Genomic DNA, 15394 nt, shown 5'->3' on the forward strand with positions numbered 1-15394 from the left:
GTATAATAATGCCCTTTATTCAAATCTGACAATGTACACTTTAACCACATTATTATTACAAATCTCAAATTGTACGGAGGCAAATAAAAATATGATGATGTCTCTGTCCCAAACATTATGGAGGGCACTGTAGTTCCATCCCCTTCAGTTAGAATGATGTTTAAAATGACACATTCACAGGTATCGTTGTAGCTACAGTTCTCGGGGTGGACGCTAAGCTGTGCCTATTAAAAGGGCCCTTGGGATCTGAACACGCAGCAGCTTCTGAGTAGCCTTGCAATGACCTCTGACCTCTGAGTGGGGTCATGTGATCAGCTCCTGAATACAAAATGGCACCTCAGTGTGGCCAGGCCGCCTCAGGCATGAATCCTCACTCTCAGGGGCATGAAAAACAACCAAAAGAGTTCCTGGTCACAGTTGCGATATGCTCTAGGTAGATAAAATTGCACCCCTTGCCAGCAATACTTAATTTATTTGGACCATTTTTGCTCATAAAGGGTCCTTTTTTGTACGCAAATAGAGAGAGAGAGAAAGAGACGGGGAGTGTGTGTATATGAGTGTGCGTGAGAGAGAATGTGTGTGAGAGAGAGAGAGAGAGAGAGAGAGATATGCATTTGTCATGCAGAATAAATGTTTTGTAAGTTAACATACAAGCCAATGGGAATATATGAGAGAAAAAATGGTAATGATAATACATATGACTTATGTATATTTCACAGAGTGTGTTGTATTACACATTTCAGGGAAATGATGGAGACTCCCATCTACCATTGAAGGGAAAAACATCACCATAACATTGCTATCCTTACCATGCAATATCACTTTAAGAACTAAATTAAACAGAATTTCTCTCGTTGAGGTTTTTAATAGTATCATAGATGGGGCCATATTACAAATACTAATAATACTGACACTACTGCTGCACACAGCCGCGTCAAAGGCCACACGGGGGGGCCGCTGAGATCTTCTGCTGTGTGTTACCCCTGCCAAATCTCCCCTCCCCCATTCACCTCTCTCTCTACCTCATTCACTCTCTCCCTTTCTCTCCCTCTTCTTTCTACTTCTCTCTTATTCACTCTCTCCCCCTCTTTCTCTCACTCTTTACCTGTCTTACTCACTCTCCCTCCCTTTCTCTCCCTCTCTTCTCTCTCTACCTAACTCTTATCTACTCTCACCCTCTCTCTTTCTCTACCTCTCACTTTGTACTTCTCCCTACCTCTCTACCTCATTCACTCTCCCCCTCTCTCTTTCTCTACCTCTCTCTCCCTCATGGTGAACATGTTGCTCATAGAACCGATAGAGTCCGCCATATTGGGATTTTCCACCATTTTGAATTTTTTTCTTTTTCGTATTTTTCTCCTACAATGTGTGCAGCGTCTCCATTTTGATGTGTCCTAAGATGGCCACAATGAAATAAAAACAATGGAAATTTCACCAAAATGGCTGACCATGCCCAAATTATGTGTATGGCCCCAAATTTAGATTGATCGCAACGATACCTTGGGGGAGGATACTTTACATTACATTATTACATTAATGGCATTTGGCAGACGCTCTTATCCAGAGCGACGTACAGTTGATTAGACTAAGCAGGAGACAATCCTCCCCGGGAGCAATGCAGGGTTAAGGGCCTTGCTCAAGGGCCCAATGGCTGTGCGGATCTTATTGTGGCTACACCGGGATTAGAGCCACCGATCTTGTGTGTCTCAGTCATGTACCTTAACCACTACGCTACAGGTGCTGTAGCGACCAAATAGTAAATTTGCATTGGCTGCAAAAAGCCCAAACTGTGTGAAATTTGTCAGAAACCCTCAGACCGCATGCCCACAACAGTCCCGAGACTCACTTCCGCCTCTGTCCGAGATTCTGAAACGAAATTACATACGAATATGCATAAATTATACAAAAGACATTCGACCACACCTCCTTTAAATCCAGCCGCGATTTAAAAAACAGTTTTACATACACAAATTGAAGAGGGACCCATGTAGACTATGCGTGTCTCTTTTTGTGCCACTCCACAGCCCCTCTTCAAAATGGCAGTTTTAAAATAATTATCCATTATTGTTACAGCCAATATACGGCAAGGTTGGTATAGACGGTGTATGGTTTGATCACAGCATGACATTGTACCCCACAATGCACTGCGGCTCACCCCCAGGTGCTTGGCCCCCGACATCACAGCTTGCAGCTATTTTTATTTATTGTACTACAGTAGCAAACTCATTACTGTAATACTCTATATAACACTGCTTTAATGGAAGGCAGGTTCATGTGTGTTTAGCTTACATTAAACGGCATTTGGTAGGGTACAACTTGTTTGTCAAAACATTCGGGTGATGATTAGATTTTTTATTTCTTTATTTATTCTTTTTAGCCTTTTTTTTTATGTTCACGAACTGACTAAAATGTGCATGGCCATATGCTGGCAACATGGAATCTTGAAACAAAATACTCATCCTGGTCTCGTGCTGATCCGACTCCCAACTGCAACCGTTCTTTACCTGTTGCTGTCTTGATTTGTTAACCAGCCAGAACCGGTGAGTTTATTGTAAAACTATACGTGTTTAAATGGTCGTGAAAATCATTCGGAATTGTAGGCTAGATAGTAGGCACAGATTTGAACAGAATAACAACACGATATGTGAGCAGGTTCCCACACGGATACTCGGTTCACAAGCCGTCCTCTCACAAGAAGAAAACGACAAATGCTCCTTGTTTACTCAGCGTTTAAAGCCCCCAATGACACACATTTACACCTCGCAGCTTCTACCATTTGTTCCATTTTACAATGAAATGAAAGCAAACAGGAAATCGGGAAATCGTGGATTAACGACGTTGTTGAATGCTGTTACCCCCCATTTCCGGTCATGTCATTTATTGTGTTTTACATGCATAATTGCAGCCATTAGCCTAAAAAAACACTTCTGTTTATCGGGCAAGGCTTAATCTGGTCTTGTTAACGGTGGTCAGTCACTGCATTTATTTTTCAACCGCGATTCTTCCCAGTTGCGACAGAATGGTCGTTCATACTCTTTTCCTAGAGAGAGGTTTCTTACCAGTGACAATCCAAACCGCGCTAACGGCAAAAAACTTTTTCACAATTACAGAATAAAACACATTACCAGAATATAGAGTCGGGTGCCTGGTATTCAACTAACTGCTTGGATTTCTATAACATCGTAGCCATACTTAAAATTGTCCATATCCTAACTGGATAATTTAATTTATAGCCTCAACGTTAGTAATGCAAAAATAACTAATCATGAGAATTTAGTTGAGTGTTTTCACGCTGTAATAGAATTCACGTCGTGTGTACACTGCGGTAGGAAACGTTAACCACGACATTAATACTATCTCAACACCCCCTCCGTATTTTACCAGCCTCGCTAAACACACAGGGGTAAAGCGAGCGAGAAGAGGGCTGGGCTACAATAAACCCCAGCGATATATTACTGGCTACAACGCCTGTTCGTCAAACTTACTTGCCGCCTGATTGGTCGTCCCCTTGCGGGCTTATCATTCCATCTCGTGCTACTCCTGCTCACTCGCCGCTCATTTTTCTGTTGTCTTCTTCCGCAAACAGACCTAGTACTTAAGGTCTGGACGTACGAGAAAACTGTCATCCTATTACGCGCCTAAAGGACACAAGGATATTAATTATTAAGCCGGCTACGTATTATAATATTGTTGGAGGTCTGAACGAAAACATAGCGAGGTTTATTGTGGCCAGTTGAAATTGGACACCATTGGCGTAACGTCCTTAGTTCATGCGGAGGGATACCGTTTTAGGACTGACAATGTGGAGGTTGTTAAGATGTCTACTCGAAGGATGAAATGGTTTCAAATGTAGCGACAAAAAGAGACGCGTACGATTTGTAGAGTTTGTTTGGATGCAGCAAGATTGCTTTTCGTTAAATGACGTGGATTGTGTAACACACCAAGAGCGACGGAGAAAAGAAGATACTGTCGCTCGCTTCTCCGCCGCCTTTGAAACGCTGGTGGGAAATTATCTTCAAGTTTATGTTTTTCCTATAGGACACCCTATCTTTTTTAACTGTTGGATGCCAGACATTTGAAAAAAAAGAAAAAAGAAAAAAAGGTAAATATACACGCTTCAATTTTGCACAGTTAGCAGTTTAGATTAATGATGTGTTCGAATGAGTAAAAAAAAAAAACACTTTAAAACTTTTGCATGAAAGTACTAAAGTTTTTGGGAAATGTGTGTTTGGATAAAGCGGGGCGATGTTGGGAGTTTTTGTCTGGGTGAGCGTGCGGAGCGTGCCGGAGGTGGTCTCTCCGCCAAACCTTATGGGAAGCCGCTCCTTTGTTCACTTTTCAGGACGCTGATAAGTTCCTAAGTAAGTATGAAGTTGCCCAAACTGCATTTATGCGGCGCGTTTGCGCTCGGCCAGCTACTCCCAGCGTTAACCTTATCATTGGCGCGTGTGTAGCTGCATTGCTGGCGAGTTAGTTTTAAGCGCAAAACTTGTATTTTGGGAGTATACAGTTGCACTTTTTCGCTACGCCCCCCCCCCCCCTCCTCCCCCATTTATCAGTCTGTTTTTTTGAGTGGAGGGAGAAAAGTAGACTTGGGCAGTTTTTCAATGACTTGTGGTGTTGTGGTTTGATTTCTTCATTTCCATGCTCCCTCTAAAAACCCGTCGAGTTAGTCCTCTAGCCCTTATTAATTTACTTTGTTTATTGGTCGTTTGGCAGGAAATTCCTTCCACCTCCTCCTCCCCCCCCCCCCCCCTCTCACACAACCCCCCATAAAATTCGACAGATGTGGGGACTCGAGTAGATTGTTTCTGCAAAGGGCTGCCATAACCAACGTTAGTCATGCTCGCGTCGAATCGTTTCGCTTGCTGCCGTGCGTATTTGTGTGCTGTCCTTTCGCCATAAACTTAGTTCAGGCTTTTGCCCCCCCCTTTGTGCGGCAAGTATGGTGATTGCGAAGACCCCAATCACAGTGTCGCATGGCTAAAGCGAACACAAGCAGATGGAATTGGTAATTGTGGCAAAACACCGTTCCGCACCCTGGTTACTATGACTAGCGCTGCGGTTTCGCTAGTTTTTGGATTCGAGTCTGCGACGGGGTTGATACGAGTTCGTTTACTGGCCGGCAATGAATATTTACATTGTTTGAGACGGGGAAGCCGGGAGTGGGGGTTGTTGAAAGGGTGTTCAATTGATGATTTTCAATACAATTAACAAATACGAGACGATCCACTTTGAGGACGGATCTTCGTTCCACGCAACAGAGGCGCCCCAGACAATTTTCTTTAGCGATTAAAAAAACCCCACAAAAAAAGCAACTGTTGCACCTGAAACCGCAAGAATTCCCCGAACATTGCATATTGAAAGCCAATGGATTTTAGCGCTATGGCATTGTCGGTTACTAGTGTAGTTTTAATACAGCACTTTGATAGGCCACGTTTTCATGCACCAGGCTATTTTTTATTAAATTGTTTTATTCATATGGTTGCCTAGACCGACACTTGACTTAATCGAGTGAGGAAAAGTATGGAAATGTACGTTATAGGCTTCACAACTTTTATTTACGATTCACGTTTTTAGACTACAATTGAAACACATTGGCCTCTGTTTCATTTCGTTTAACGTGTTTTTTTGCGGGGGAATTGTATAGGAAGTATGCTAAACTAGGCTACTCATAGCGAGGACATTTGTTGCTTCTGAATATCGGTATTTCCATGTAGGAAAGTAGAATGAACTGCGGCTGCTATTGGTGCCGGTGTGTCATTGCGGTTGGATGAATTGATAAAACGACGGTTATGACTGGGCCTGGTTAGCCGGAAAATGGCAACCGAGACTGGGTCAGAGGAGGTGCGCGTAGACCCCAGCGAAATGTATGAACGGTGATTTGCTTTCACAAGAATTACATTTGGTTAGATCCAGGGTAACAAGGGGTTAGCCCTTCCCGGTAAAATTTAGGTGGTAGAGATCGTGCCTCTGTCAAAGTAGGCTTCAATCTACGGTGAAGGTAACATGACCCTATCCGTATAGGCTAATATTAGTTATTACCCTCTGCCTAATTACAAGGGGTAAGAAGGCAAATTAAAATGATGCCAAATGGATTACACCCCACACTCACACCCCCCCCCCCTTCACACACGCAAAAAAGAAGAAATTCCAGATCTTCGCACCGCTCTGTGACCCAACAGGAGGAAGTATTAAAATCTTAATTCCCCCTCCCAGTCTGCCCCCCTCCTCTTTTTTGGTGACTCAGTGTTACGGCGTCCGGATAAACAAAATGACCGGTTACCAAGGTTTCTCGGGGTTCTGGCAGCACCTTATCCGTCATTCTATATTAATACGTAGCTGTGCGGGAAGCTATTCTGAGCTATTCCAGAACTAAATTTGGGAACATTTTGCTTATTGTACGCACAGGTGAATATAGGTTACATCGCGGCTGTTGTCATGGATATTCCGTTATAATCCCCGCCCCCCCCCCCTCCCTTGTAATCCTAATCCCTAATATCCCTGCGTTTCTTCTGTCGGAGTTGATTGGACTGTCGGATTCCCTCAAATCTGAATATCCTCGCTGGGTTATTCCTTGACTTGAGTTTAGGGTAGCGTAGTGACGTCATCAGGTTCGAACTCGGGGCAGCTCCAAGATGAGTACATCCAGCTCGCGCTTGGCTTTCACATTGCAGCGGATGTTCTGCGGCCTTTTTACTTGGCCGCGGGTTATTGGTAGAACGTCGAAAGCATAACATTTCACAGTGGTGCTTTGACTAGTAAAACGGGTATCCGAACACGTGAAACTACCAACAACAGTAAACACTCAAAAGGCTCTACATGTATGTCTATGCGTGTGTGTGTGTGTGTGTGTGTGTGTGTGTGTGTGTGTGTGTGTGTGTGTGTGTGTGTGCGCTGTTAAAGGTACAATTGGTAATATTTGTGTTAAAACATTGTTACAAGACCATTCTGTCCCTTCCTATCATTGAAAAAGGCTCACTGACATGTTGACTCACCCTCTGCCTGTTTTTATAGTCCTTAAATTCGGGTTTACAAATATGCAGTTGACAGGCCGGCTCCGAAACATTGTACAGCTGTACAATAATTCAACCTTATTGGTTAAATTGGTTCAATTTGCCTCGGCCAATGGCGTTTCAATGTCAGCGCGTTCACAGAGAAAGGGAGGGATAAACAGTGTTGTGGTTTGAGGGTGTTTGTTGCTGCTATTCCTCTCTTGACTGTTTGAAGTCCGAATTTACCTATTGTACCTTTTAAGAGCAATCGTTATGCCATATTCAGAGAGATTGTAGTTAATTAAAATGAATGATGCTGTGTGTGTGAGTGTGTGAGTGTGTGAGTGTGTGAGTGTGTGAGTGTGTGAGTGTGTGAGTGTGTGAGTGTGTGTGAGTGTGTGTGAGTGTGTGTGAGAGTGTGTGAGAGTGTGTGTGTGAGTGTGTGTGTGTGTGAGTGTGTGTGTGTGTGTGAGTGTGAGAGTGAGTGTGAGAGTGAGTGTGAGAGTGAGTGTGAGTGTGAGTGTGAGTGTGAGTGTGAGTGTGAGTGTGAGTGTGAGTGTGAGTGTGAGAGTGAGTGTGAGAGTGAGTGTGAGAGTGAGTGTGAGAGTGAGAGTGAGTGTGAGAGTGAGTGTGAGAGTGAGTGTGAGAGTGAGTGTGAGAGTGAGTGTGAGAGTGAGTGTGAGAGTGAGTGTGAGAGTGTGTGTGAGAGTGTGTGTGAGAGTGTGTGTGAGAGTGTGTGTGAGAGTGTGTGTGAGAGTGTGTGTGAGAGTGTGTGTGAGAGTGTGTGTGAGAGTGTGTGTGAGAGTGTGTGTGAGAGTGTGTGTGAGAGTGTGTGTGAGAGTGTGTGTGAGAGTGTGTGTGAGAGTGTGTGTGAGAGTGTGTGTGAGAGTGTGTGTGAGAGTGTGTGTGAGAGTGTGTGTGAGAGTGTGTGTGAGAGTGTGTGTGAGAGTGTGTGTGAGAGTGTGTGTGAGAGTGTGTGTGAGAGTGTGTGTGAGAGTGTGTGAGAGTGTGTGAGAGTGTGTGAGAGTGTGTGAGAGTGTGTGAGAGTGTGTGAGAGTGTGTGAGAGTGTGTGAGAGTGTGTGTGGGATGAGCTTCATCACAGAGGCTTGTGTTGTCGGGCCCCGGGGGAAATTGCGGCCCTTTGGACCGTTCGGAGGCATTCTGGCGGGAGGATGCGAACCTTTAGCCCAGAAATACCCGACAGAACGGCGGTGATGATGTCACTTCCTGTTCCTGCTTCATCGCTTCTGGCCGTGACCCATATGTGTGGTTTCTTTCATTTGGGTCTTTGCAGTCCTGTGAGATGGCATGAAGGTTTCTTTGATTTTTAAATGTTTCTGTTCCCCTCCTGTGACTGCTATGGGTGGACAGTGGATAAAGGGTCCAAATTTTCCCTGCTTTAAAATTTTTTTGATAATAATAATAATTCCACATTTTATCAAACACAGTGCTGCTTAAACTGTGGGTCTGCACTGTATCAGGTGGTTCCCATGTTCTGTGTGAGGTGGGTCCCAGGTCTCAGGAGGGAGGACTAAGATAGGGCCTGAAAAGGTGTGTGTTCTTCGTCTGCATCAAAATAAGGGGGGGGGAGATTCTGCTGTCCTGACAGTGGTAGGCCGGTCATTGCACCGCTGGGGAACCAGAACGGAAACGGCGGTGTGAACGCGCATCTCGCCCGCCTGGTGCCCGTAATGAGACCGCCTTGGCTGCGGGCGTGACCATGAGGACCGCACCGTCGACCATGAGGACCGCACCGTCGAACATGAGGACCGCACCGTCGCGTCGCCCGCTGCCGTGTGAGGCTGCCGATCGGCTGACCACGCTCACACCTGCTCCGTGGCGGTTATGGCGGCTGGCTTCTGAAGAGAGGAGATCTGAGGTCTTCTGCGAGCCTCAGGGCTGAGAACGTGGCTGTTATCCTGTGATCTGTGCGGTCTTCTTTAGGTTTGAGGCGCTATAGGAATGAAATGTAGTATTATTATTATTATTATTATTATTATTATTATTATTGTTCAGTTCAGCAGCTCTGACATGATGGCAGATGAGTGTTTGGGTGTTGCCCCCCTCTGAGATGTGAGGTTATTGCGTGCAGCAACAGTAAGTCCTTAGTTTAACGGCCCTCTCTGACTCCACCTGGATGTTTTTAAGATGTGAAAAAATGTTGTTGTTCCCCCCCCCTCCCCCACACACTTACCCAGGTGTGCTTCCTCTAGGAGTGCGGCTTGGGGGGGGAGGGGGGGGGGGCGGGCTGGGCTGGCGCTGACCTCAGCCAGGACTGTTTGTCTTATTTATTCAGTGAGAACCTTATTCCATACTGGAGAGTGGGAGAGCTGCCGAAGTGTCTCCTGGGTTTTGTAGTTTTGCTGACAATTGTAGGCAATTCAGGCCACAAAAGGAAGGTGTGTGTGTGTGTGCGCACTGTAGTTATATCGAGTGCTTTAAATGCTGAACATGCACCTGCACATGCAGTGTCTGCAGGTTTAACTCCAGTCCTGGAGGGCCGCAGCGTCTGCAGGTTTAACTCCAGTCCTGGAGGGCCGCAGCGTCTGCAGGTTTAACTCCAGTCCTGGAGGGCCGCAGTGTCTGCAGGTTTAACTCCAGTCCTGGAGGGGCCGCAGTGTCTGTCTGCAGGTTTAACTCCAGTCCTGGAGGGGCCGCAGTGTCTGCAGGTTTAACTCCAGTCCTGGAGGGCCGGTGTGTCTGCAGGATTAACTCCAGTCCTGGAGGGCCGCAGTGTCTGCAGGTTTAACTCCAGTCCTGGAGGGCCGTAGTGTCTGCAGGTTTAACTCCAGTCCTGGAGGGCCGCAGTGTCTGCAGATGTCTTTTTTTTTGCTGGTTTTAGAGAGTGTGTTGATCTGCTGGAGCAGCACCCAGTGAGATTTTAGTGGAGTTTTTCCCCCTTTCTTATGCAAATGAAAAAAATGTTCCACATGGACTTTTTGTATTTTAATTTTTATGGTTTACCCGACATTTTGACAGGTAATTTATTGACTGAGCAGGAATACTGATGAGAAAATAGACATGGAATAGGGAATAATGTGTGTTTCCAGCTTTGAAAGTTTGTCTCTCTTTCGATAATCTTAATTTTTGCCTTATTCCTGCCACAGATCTTGATCACACAGTTGGTATAATGATTTGCCGAATTAGGGCTGTGGGTGTATTTTTTAACCTTAATCTCGGTGAGTCTTGTGACATTTTATCCTTAACTCTACGTATTCATACAGACTCAATATCTCCCTGTTGCAAGGGTTATTTCGTTCTGGTTTCCCACGCGCTGCTCGTTGAGAGATGAAGTTGAAGATGAAAGCTGCCTGATGTGGCTTTTCGATGGAGCGCAGCGCACTGTGGTTAGACTGAATAAGTCCCTCAGACTGTGGGGCGGCGGGGGGGGGGGGGGGGCTCAAGCTGCTGCCTTCACCTGTGGGAAATGCCCACCTACTTCACCAAAAAAAAACCTTTAATTTCAATTTTTTTTTTTTTTTTTAAAGGGCCAGTTACCTTTTAAAATGAAAGTTTTTAAAATGTCCTCAGTGCTGCAGTCAGTGCTCCCCATGAGGTTTGGGGCCAATATCTCTGGAACTGAGTCCAATGGGGCTGATGTTTTGCATGTTTTCTGTTGAACATATGAAGAACATTTACACAGAGTTTCAGTAAACGTGGTGTGTTGCTGGTGCCGTGTTGCTGTTGCCTGGCGTGTTGCTGGTGCCGTGTTGCGGTTGCCTGGTGTGTTGCTGGTGCCGTGTTGCTGTTGCCTGGCGTGTTGCTGGTGCCGTGTTGCGGTTGCCTGGTGTGTTGCTGGTGCCGTGTTGCTGTTGCCTGGTGTGTTGCTGGTGCCGTGTTGCTGTTGCCTGGCGTGTTGCTGGTGCCGTGTTGCTGTTGCCTGGTGTGTTGCTGGTGCCGTGTTGCTGTTGCCTGGTGTGTTGCTGGTGCCGTGTTGCTGTTGCCTGGCGTGTTGCTGGTGCCGTGTTGCTGTTGCCTGGTGTGTTGCTGGTGCCGTGTTGCTGTTGCCTGGTGTGTTGCTGGTGCCGTGTTGCTGTTGCCTGGTGTGTTGCTGGTGCCGTGTTGCTGTTGCCTGGTGTGTTGCTGGTGCCGTGTTGCTGTTGCCTGGTGTGTTGTTGTTTGGCGTGTTGTTGTTTGGCGTGTTGCTGGTGCCGTGTTGTTGTTCGGCGTGTTGTTGTTTGGCGTGTTGCTGGTGCCGTGTTGTTGTTCGGCGTGTTGTTGTTTGGCGTGTTGTTGTTGTTTGACGTGCACAGCGCCATGTGCACCAGCGTCTCTGCAACTCTGTTCCTCAGTTTGGCTGCTCCTGCCTCCTGATTGGCCGTGGGCCTCCGCTGCAGCCATGGCAACCAGTCACTTGTGGAAATCTCAAACGAAGGTGTAATGAGATGCTTTGCTTTATGCAAATGACACTATTTTAAGTGTTTGTGGTTTTTTTCTCTCTCCCTCTCTATCCCAATTAGTGTGAGGGATGTTTGTGAAGGAAACGGGTATATAACTTTTTAAACCAAACACTTTAGACTTAGTGGCAGCTTTACAACTGGGAAGCAGGTGATGCATGTGTGCGTGCGGAAATCGCTGGTTTAGTACGTATCGTGGCCCGCATGAATAGATTCTCAAACGGGCCGAGCCTTGTGGTATTAATGTGGTTCAGGAGCTGCCTGGCCGTCCCCCTCAGCCTGTCTGCGGAGTGTTGGTCTGGAGCGCTCAGTTCTGCAGTTCTGGTGCCCTGCGAGTCTGCTGTTCAGCAGTGTGCTTGGCCCTTGCCTTAGGATAGTGAATGTTACGCAAGCGGTCGTCGTGTTGAGTGTTGAGTGTTGAGTGTTGAGTGTTGAGTGTTGAGCGTTGAGCGTTGAGCGTTGAGCGTTGAGCGTTGAGCGTTGAGCGTTGAGCGTTGAGCGTTGAGCGTTGAGCGTTGAGCGTTGAGCGTTGAGCGTTGAGCGTTGAGCGTTGAGCGTTGACCGTTAAATGTACTGCAGCTCGCACTTTATTATTTTCTCCGGTTAAAACGGTTAAAAGCTCTTCAAGGATGCGCTGAGTTTTATGGATATTGAAGCCCTGAAAGGAAGGCCCCTGTTCCTGCTTGTTTTACCGGCTGTGGGAATAGTCTGGCTGTGAGAATGGGAATAGTCTGGCTGTGAGAATGGGAATAGTCTGGCTGTGAGAATAGTCTGGCTGTGAGAATGGGAATAGTCTGGCTGTGAGAATGGGAATAGTCTGGCTGTGTGAATGGGAATAGTCTGGCTGTGAGAATAGTCTGGCTGTGAGAATGGGAATAGTCTGGCTGTGGGAATAGTCACTGTGCTCTTTTCTTAAAAAATGTTGTTTCTCCCCCCCCACCCCCACCCCTGAATCTGCCCTGCAGGGTACTGATTGGCCAACACCCAGTGGGATGAACCCGCAACAGGAACGGATGGCTCCGGTGGGGACAGACAAGGAACTGAGCGACCTGCTGGATTTCAGCGCGGTAAGATGGAGGACGGGGTCAGGGGTCGGGGGTCAGGGGTCACCTGGCTGGGGGGGTGCTTTTTTATGGCCTTGAGTAGCCGGACGGAGGTCTGGGGTCTCCCTGTCATGGGGTCTGAAGTAGGTGGAGCTACAGTGAGATGTCAATCACTGACTTGCGCTGAGCGAATCAAAAGGTGTCATATGGTAGCTCCGCCCACTTTATGGTCTGGTAAAACCTTACTGTGCCGTAGTGTTGGGTGGGTATGTTTTTTTTTCATTTTTTATGATCACTTTTTGTTTTTCTGTGCGGTCTCACACCAACAAGATCTTCAACTAAACGCTCACTGTTTTCCATGAATGTCCTCCATAAATACCGTTGAACTTTTCCCCGTTTGAAATGTCCCTTAATATTTTGGACGCACTGTACCCGAGCTTCTTTGGGAGAGCTCCATCAGAATAAGTGATGGCTCGTGCCTGTGTTTGCACGGGCACAGGGAGTCAGAGCTGGGGGGGGGAGCGCGGGGCCTGGCCTGGTTTCCGGGCGTGAGTCAGGCGCGTCTGGCTCCAGTGGCCGTGTGCCTCTGTCCCGTCCTGTGGGCGCACTCCGCTCACGTGCTGGCGTTCCGCTCGTATCGCGTTCCTCCCGCGACAGCCCGATTAAAGAGAGAATAAAACCTCCTCACCTCACCGTCAGGTCCCCCACCCCCCACCCCCCCCCCCCCCCGAGCCCGTCCAGTGAAAACCCGGCATTCTGTTCCCACAAAGCCCGCAGGTCACCTGACCTGGCGCTGGCCTGCGATTGGCCGAGGTTGAGTTACCGCTTCCGTGAGCTGTGCATCGCCCGCGATTATCTTACACGGCCAAAAATAAAGGACCCGGCATGACTGTACCCGGCCCGTTATTGAGATTGAGTAACCTGCCGCGCTCTCGGGTATTTCAGTCTCTGTCAGCAGGCCCCCCGGGCGATGCCTGAGTCACTGTCAGTGCCCGTAGTGTAGAACTCAGACTCCTGAAGGGCCATTCGGTTCATTAATGCATTATTTACTGTCCCTACACGGGGGGTATTTAAAGGTACGATAGGTAAAATCTTTGTTTAAACATTGTTACGAGACCATTGTAAATCCCTTCCTATCGTTGAGAGAGGCTCACTGGCATATTGACTCTGTGTTTATCCTCCTTGAATTCGGCTTTCAAAATGCGCAGTTGACGGACCGACACTCTGTGCCAAAACATTGCACAGCTGTACAATAATTCAAGCTCATTGTTTCTAATTGCCTCGGCCAATGGCGTTTCAATGTCAGCGCGTTCACAGAGAGGTGGGAGGTATGAACAGTGTTGTGGATTGAGGGTGTTTGTAGCTGCAGTTCCTCTCTTGGCCGTTAGAAGTCCGAAATACCTATTGTACCTTTAAGTGATACTTAAACGGCAGAACGTGATACGACGTCAACAATGCATAGACCAATGAAATTACCCCAAATTACGCCCAAATGACGTAACCACATGAGGGACACTGTAGATGACCGGCCCCCACTGTCTGCCTCGGACAGAGTGTCACTCACTGTGTGAGTGCCTAGAGCCAACATGGCGGCTCTGAGCAGGTGTGACCGGCCCCACTGTCTGCCTCGGACAGAGTGTCACTCGCTGCGTTAGTGCCTAGAGCCAAAATGGCGGCTCTGAGCAGGTGTGACCGGCCCCACTGTCTGCCTCGGACAGAGTGTCACTCGCTGCGTTAGTGCCTAGAGCCAAAATGGCGGCTCTGAGCAGGTGTGACCGGCCCCACTGTCTGCCTCGGACAGAGTGTCACTCGCTGCGTTAGTGCCTAGAGCCAAAATGGCGGCTCTGAGCAGGTGTGACCGGCCCCACTGTCTGCCTCGGACAGAGTGTCACTCGCTGCGTTAGTGCCTAGAGCCAAAATGGCGGCTCTGAGCAGGTGTGACCGGCCCCACTGTCTGCCTCGGACAGAGTGTCACTCGCTGCGTTAGTGCCTAGAGCCAAAATGGCGGCTCTGAGCAGGTGTGACCGGCCCCACTGTCTGCCTCGGACAGTGTGTCACTCGCTGCGTTAGTGCCTAGAGCCAAAATGGCGGCTCTGAGCAGGTGTGACCGGCCCCACTGTCTGCCTCGGACAGTGTGTCACTCGCTGCGTTAGTGCCTAGAGCCAAAATGGCGGCTCTGAGCAGGTGTGACCGGCCCCCACTGTGGGCGGCCTGTAGTGTAGTGGTTAAGGTAAAGGACTGGGACACGCAAGGGTCGGTGGTTCTAATCCCGGTGTAGCCACAATAACAGCCGTTAACCCTGCATTGCTCCAGGGGAGGATGGTCTCCTGCTTAGTCTAATCAACTGTTTGTCGCTCTGGATAGGAGCGTCTGCCAAATGCCAGTAATGTAATGCCTACCTCCCTCTCCGAGCGAGCGCTGCATTAGCGCCTAGAGCCAACATGGCGGCTCTGAGCGGGAGTGTGACCGGCCCCCGCATAGAGCCAACATGGCGGCTCTGAGAGGGAGTGTGACCGGCCCCCGCATAGAGCCAACATGGCGGCTCTGAGCGGGAGTGTGACCGGCCCCCACATAGAGCCAACATGGCGGCCCTGTACAGTGAAAGGCCTGGTGATGATGTTGGCACTCCCCACACCTCGCCTGTGAAATATTAATGCTGTTCCTTCTTCCGCCAACACCTTCTGCGCAAGGTCCTTTAGAAAGCCTTCTCCCTCGCACGGTGAAAACTGGTCTTTCCGCACTGGGGCACCTGAGCTTTGGCAATTAGCCATCAGGTCGTCATGGACCAAATCTCCTTTTGTTTTCCAGCGTTTCTCGACCCCAGTCCAACCAGGAACACACACACCGGCTTTACACAGCTGTTGAAACCATTTTAAACCACTCGGTCTTAGTGCAGTCAGCAGGACTATCGCATGTGAACTCCACTCTAACTGGCCAGCTGTTTAGACTCCTCCCCTC

The 15394-nt window shown here is 48.1% G+C and overlaps 1 protein-coding gene across 1 annotated transcript in view; it reads left to right on the forward strand.

The window, feature by feature from the left end:
* The first annotated feature begins 3563 nt into the window (after positions 1 to 3563).
* Positions 3564 to 15394, forward strand: part of tcf3a (transcription factor 3a) — a 43092-nt gene continuing 31261 nt past the window's right edge. The window contains 2 exon segments of the mRNA XM_061243208.1: positions 3564 to 4102; positions 12359 to 12460. Of these exon segments, the coding sequence (XP_061099192.1) occupies positions 12386 to 12460 (75 nt within the window). The 5' untranslated portion in view covers positions 3564 to 4102; positions 12359 to 12385.

The sequence above is a fragment of the Conger conger genome, chromosome 5, assembly GCF_963514075.1.
Source record: "Conger conger chromosome 5, fConCon1.1, whole genome shotgun sequence".
NCBI classification, from domain to species: domain Eukaryota; kingdom Metazoa; phylum Chordata; class Actinopteri; order Anguilliformes; family Congridae; genus Conger; species Conger conger.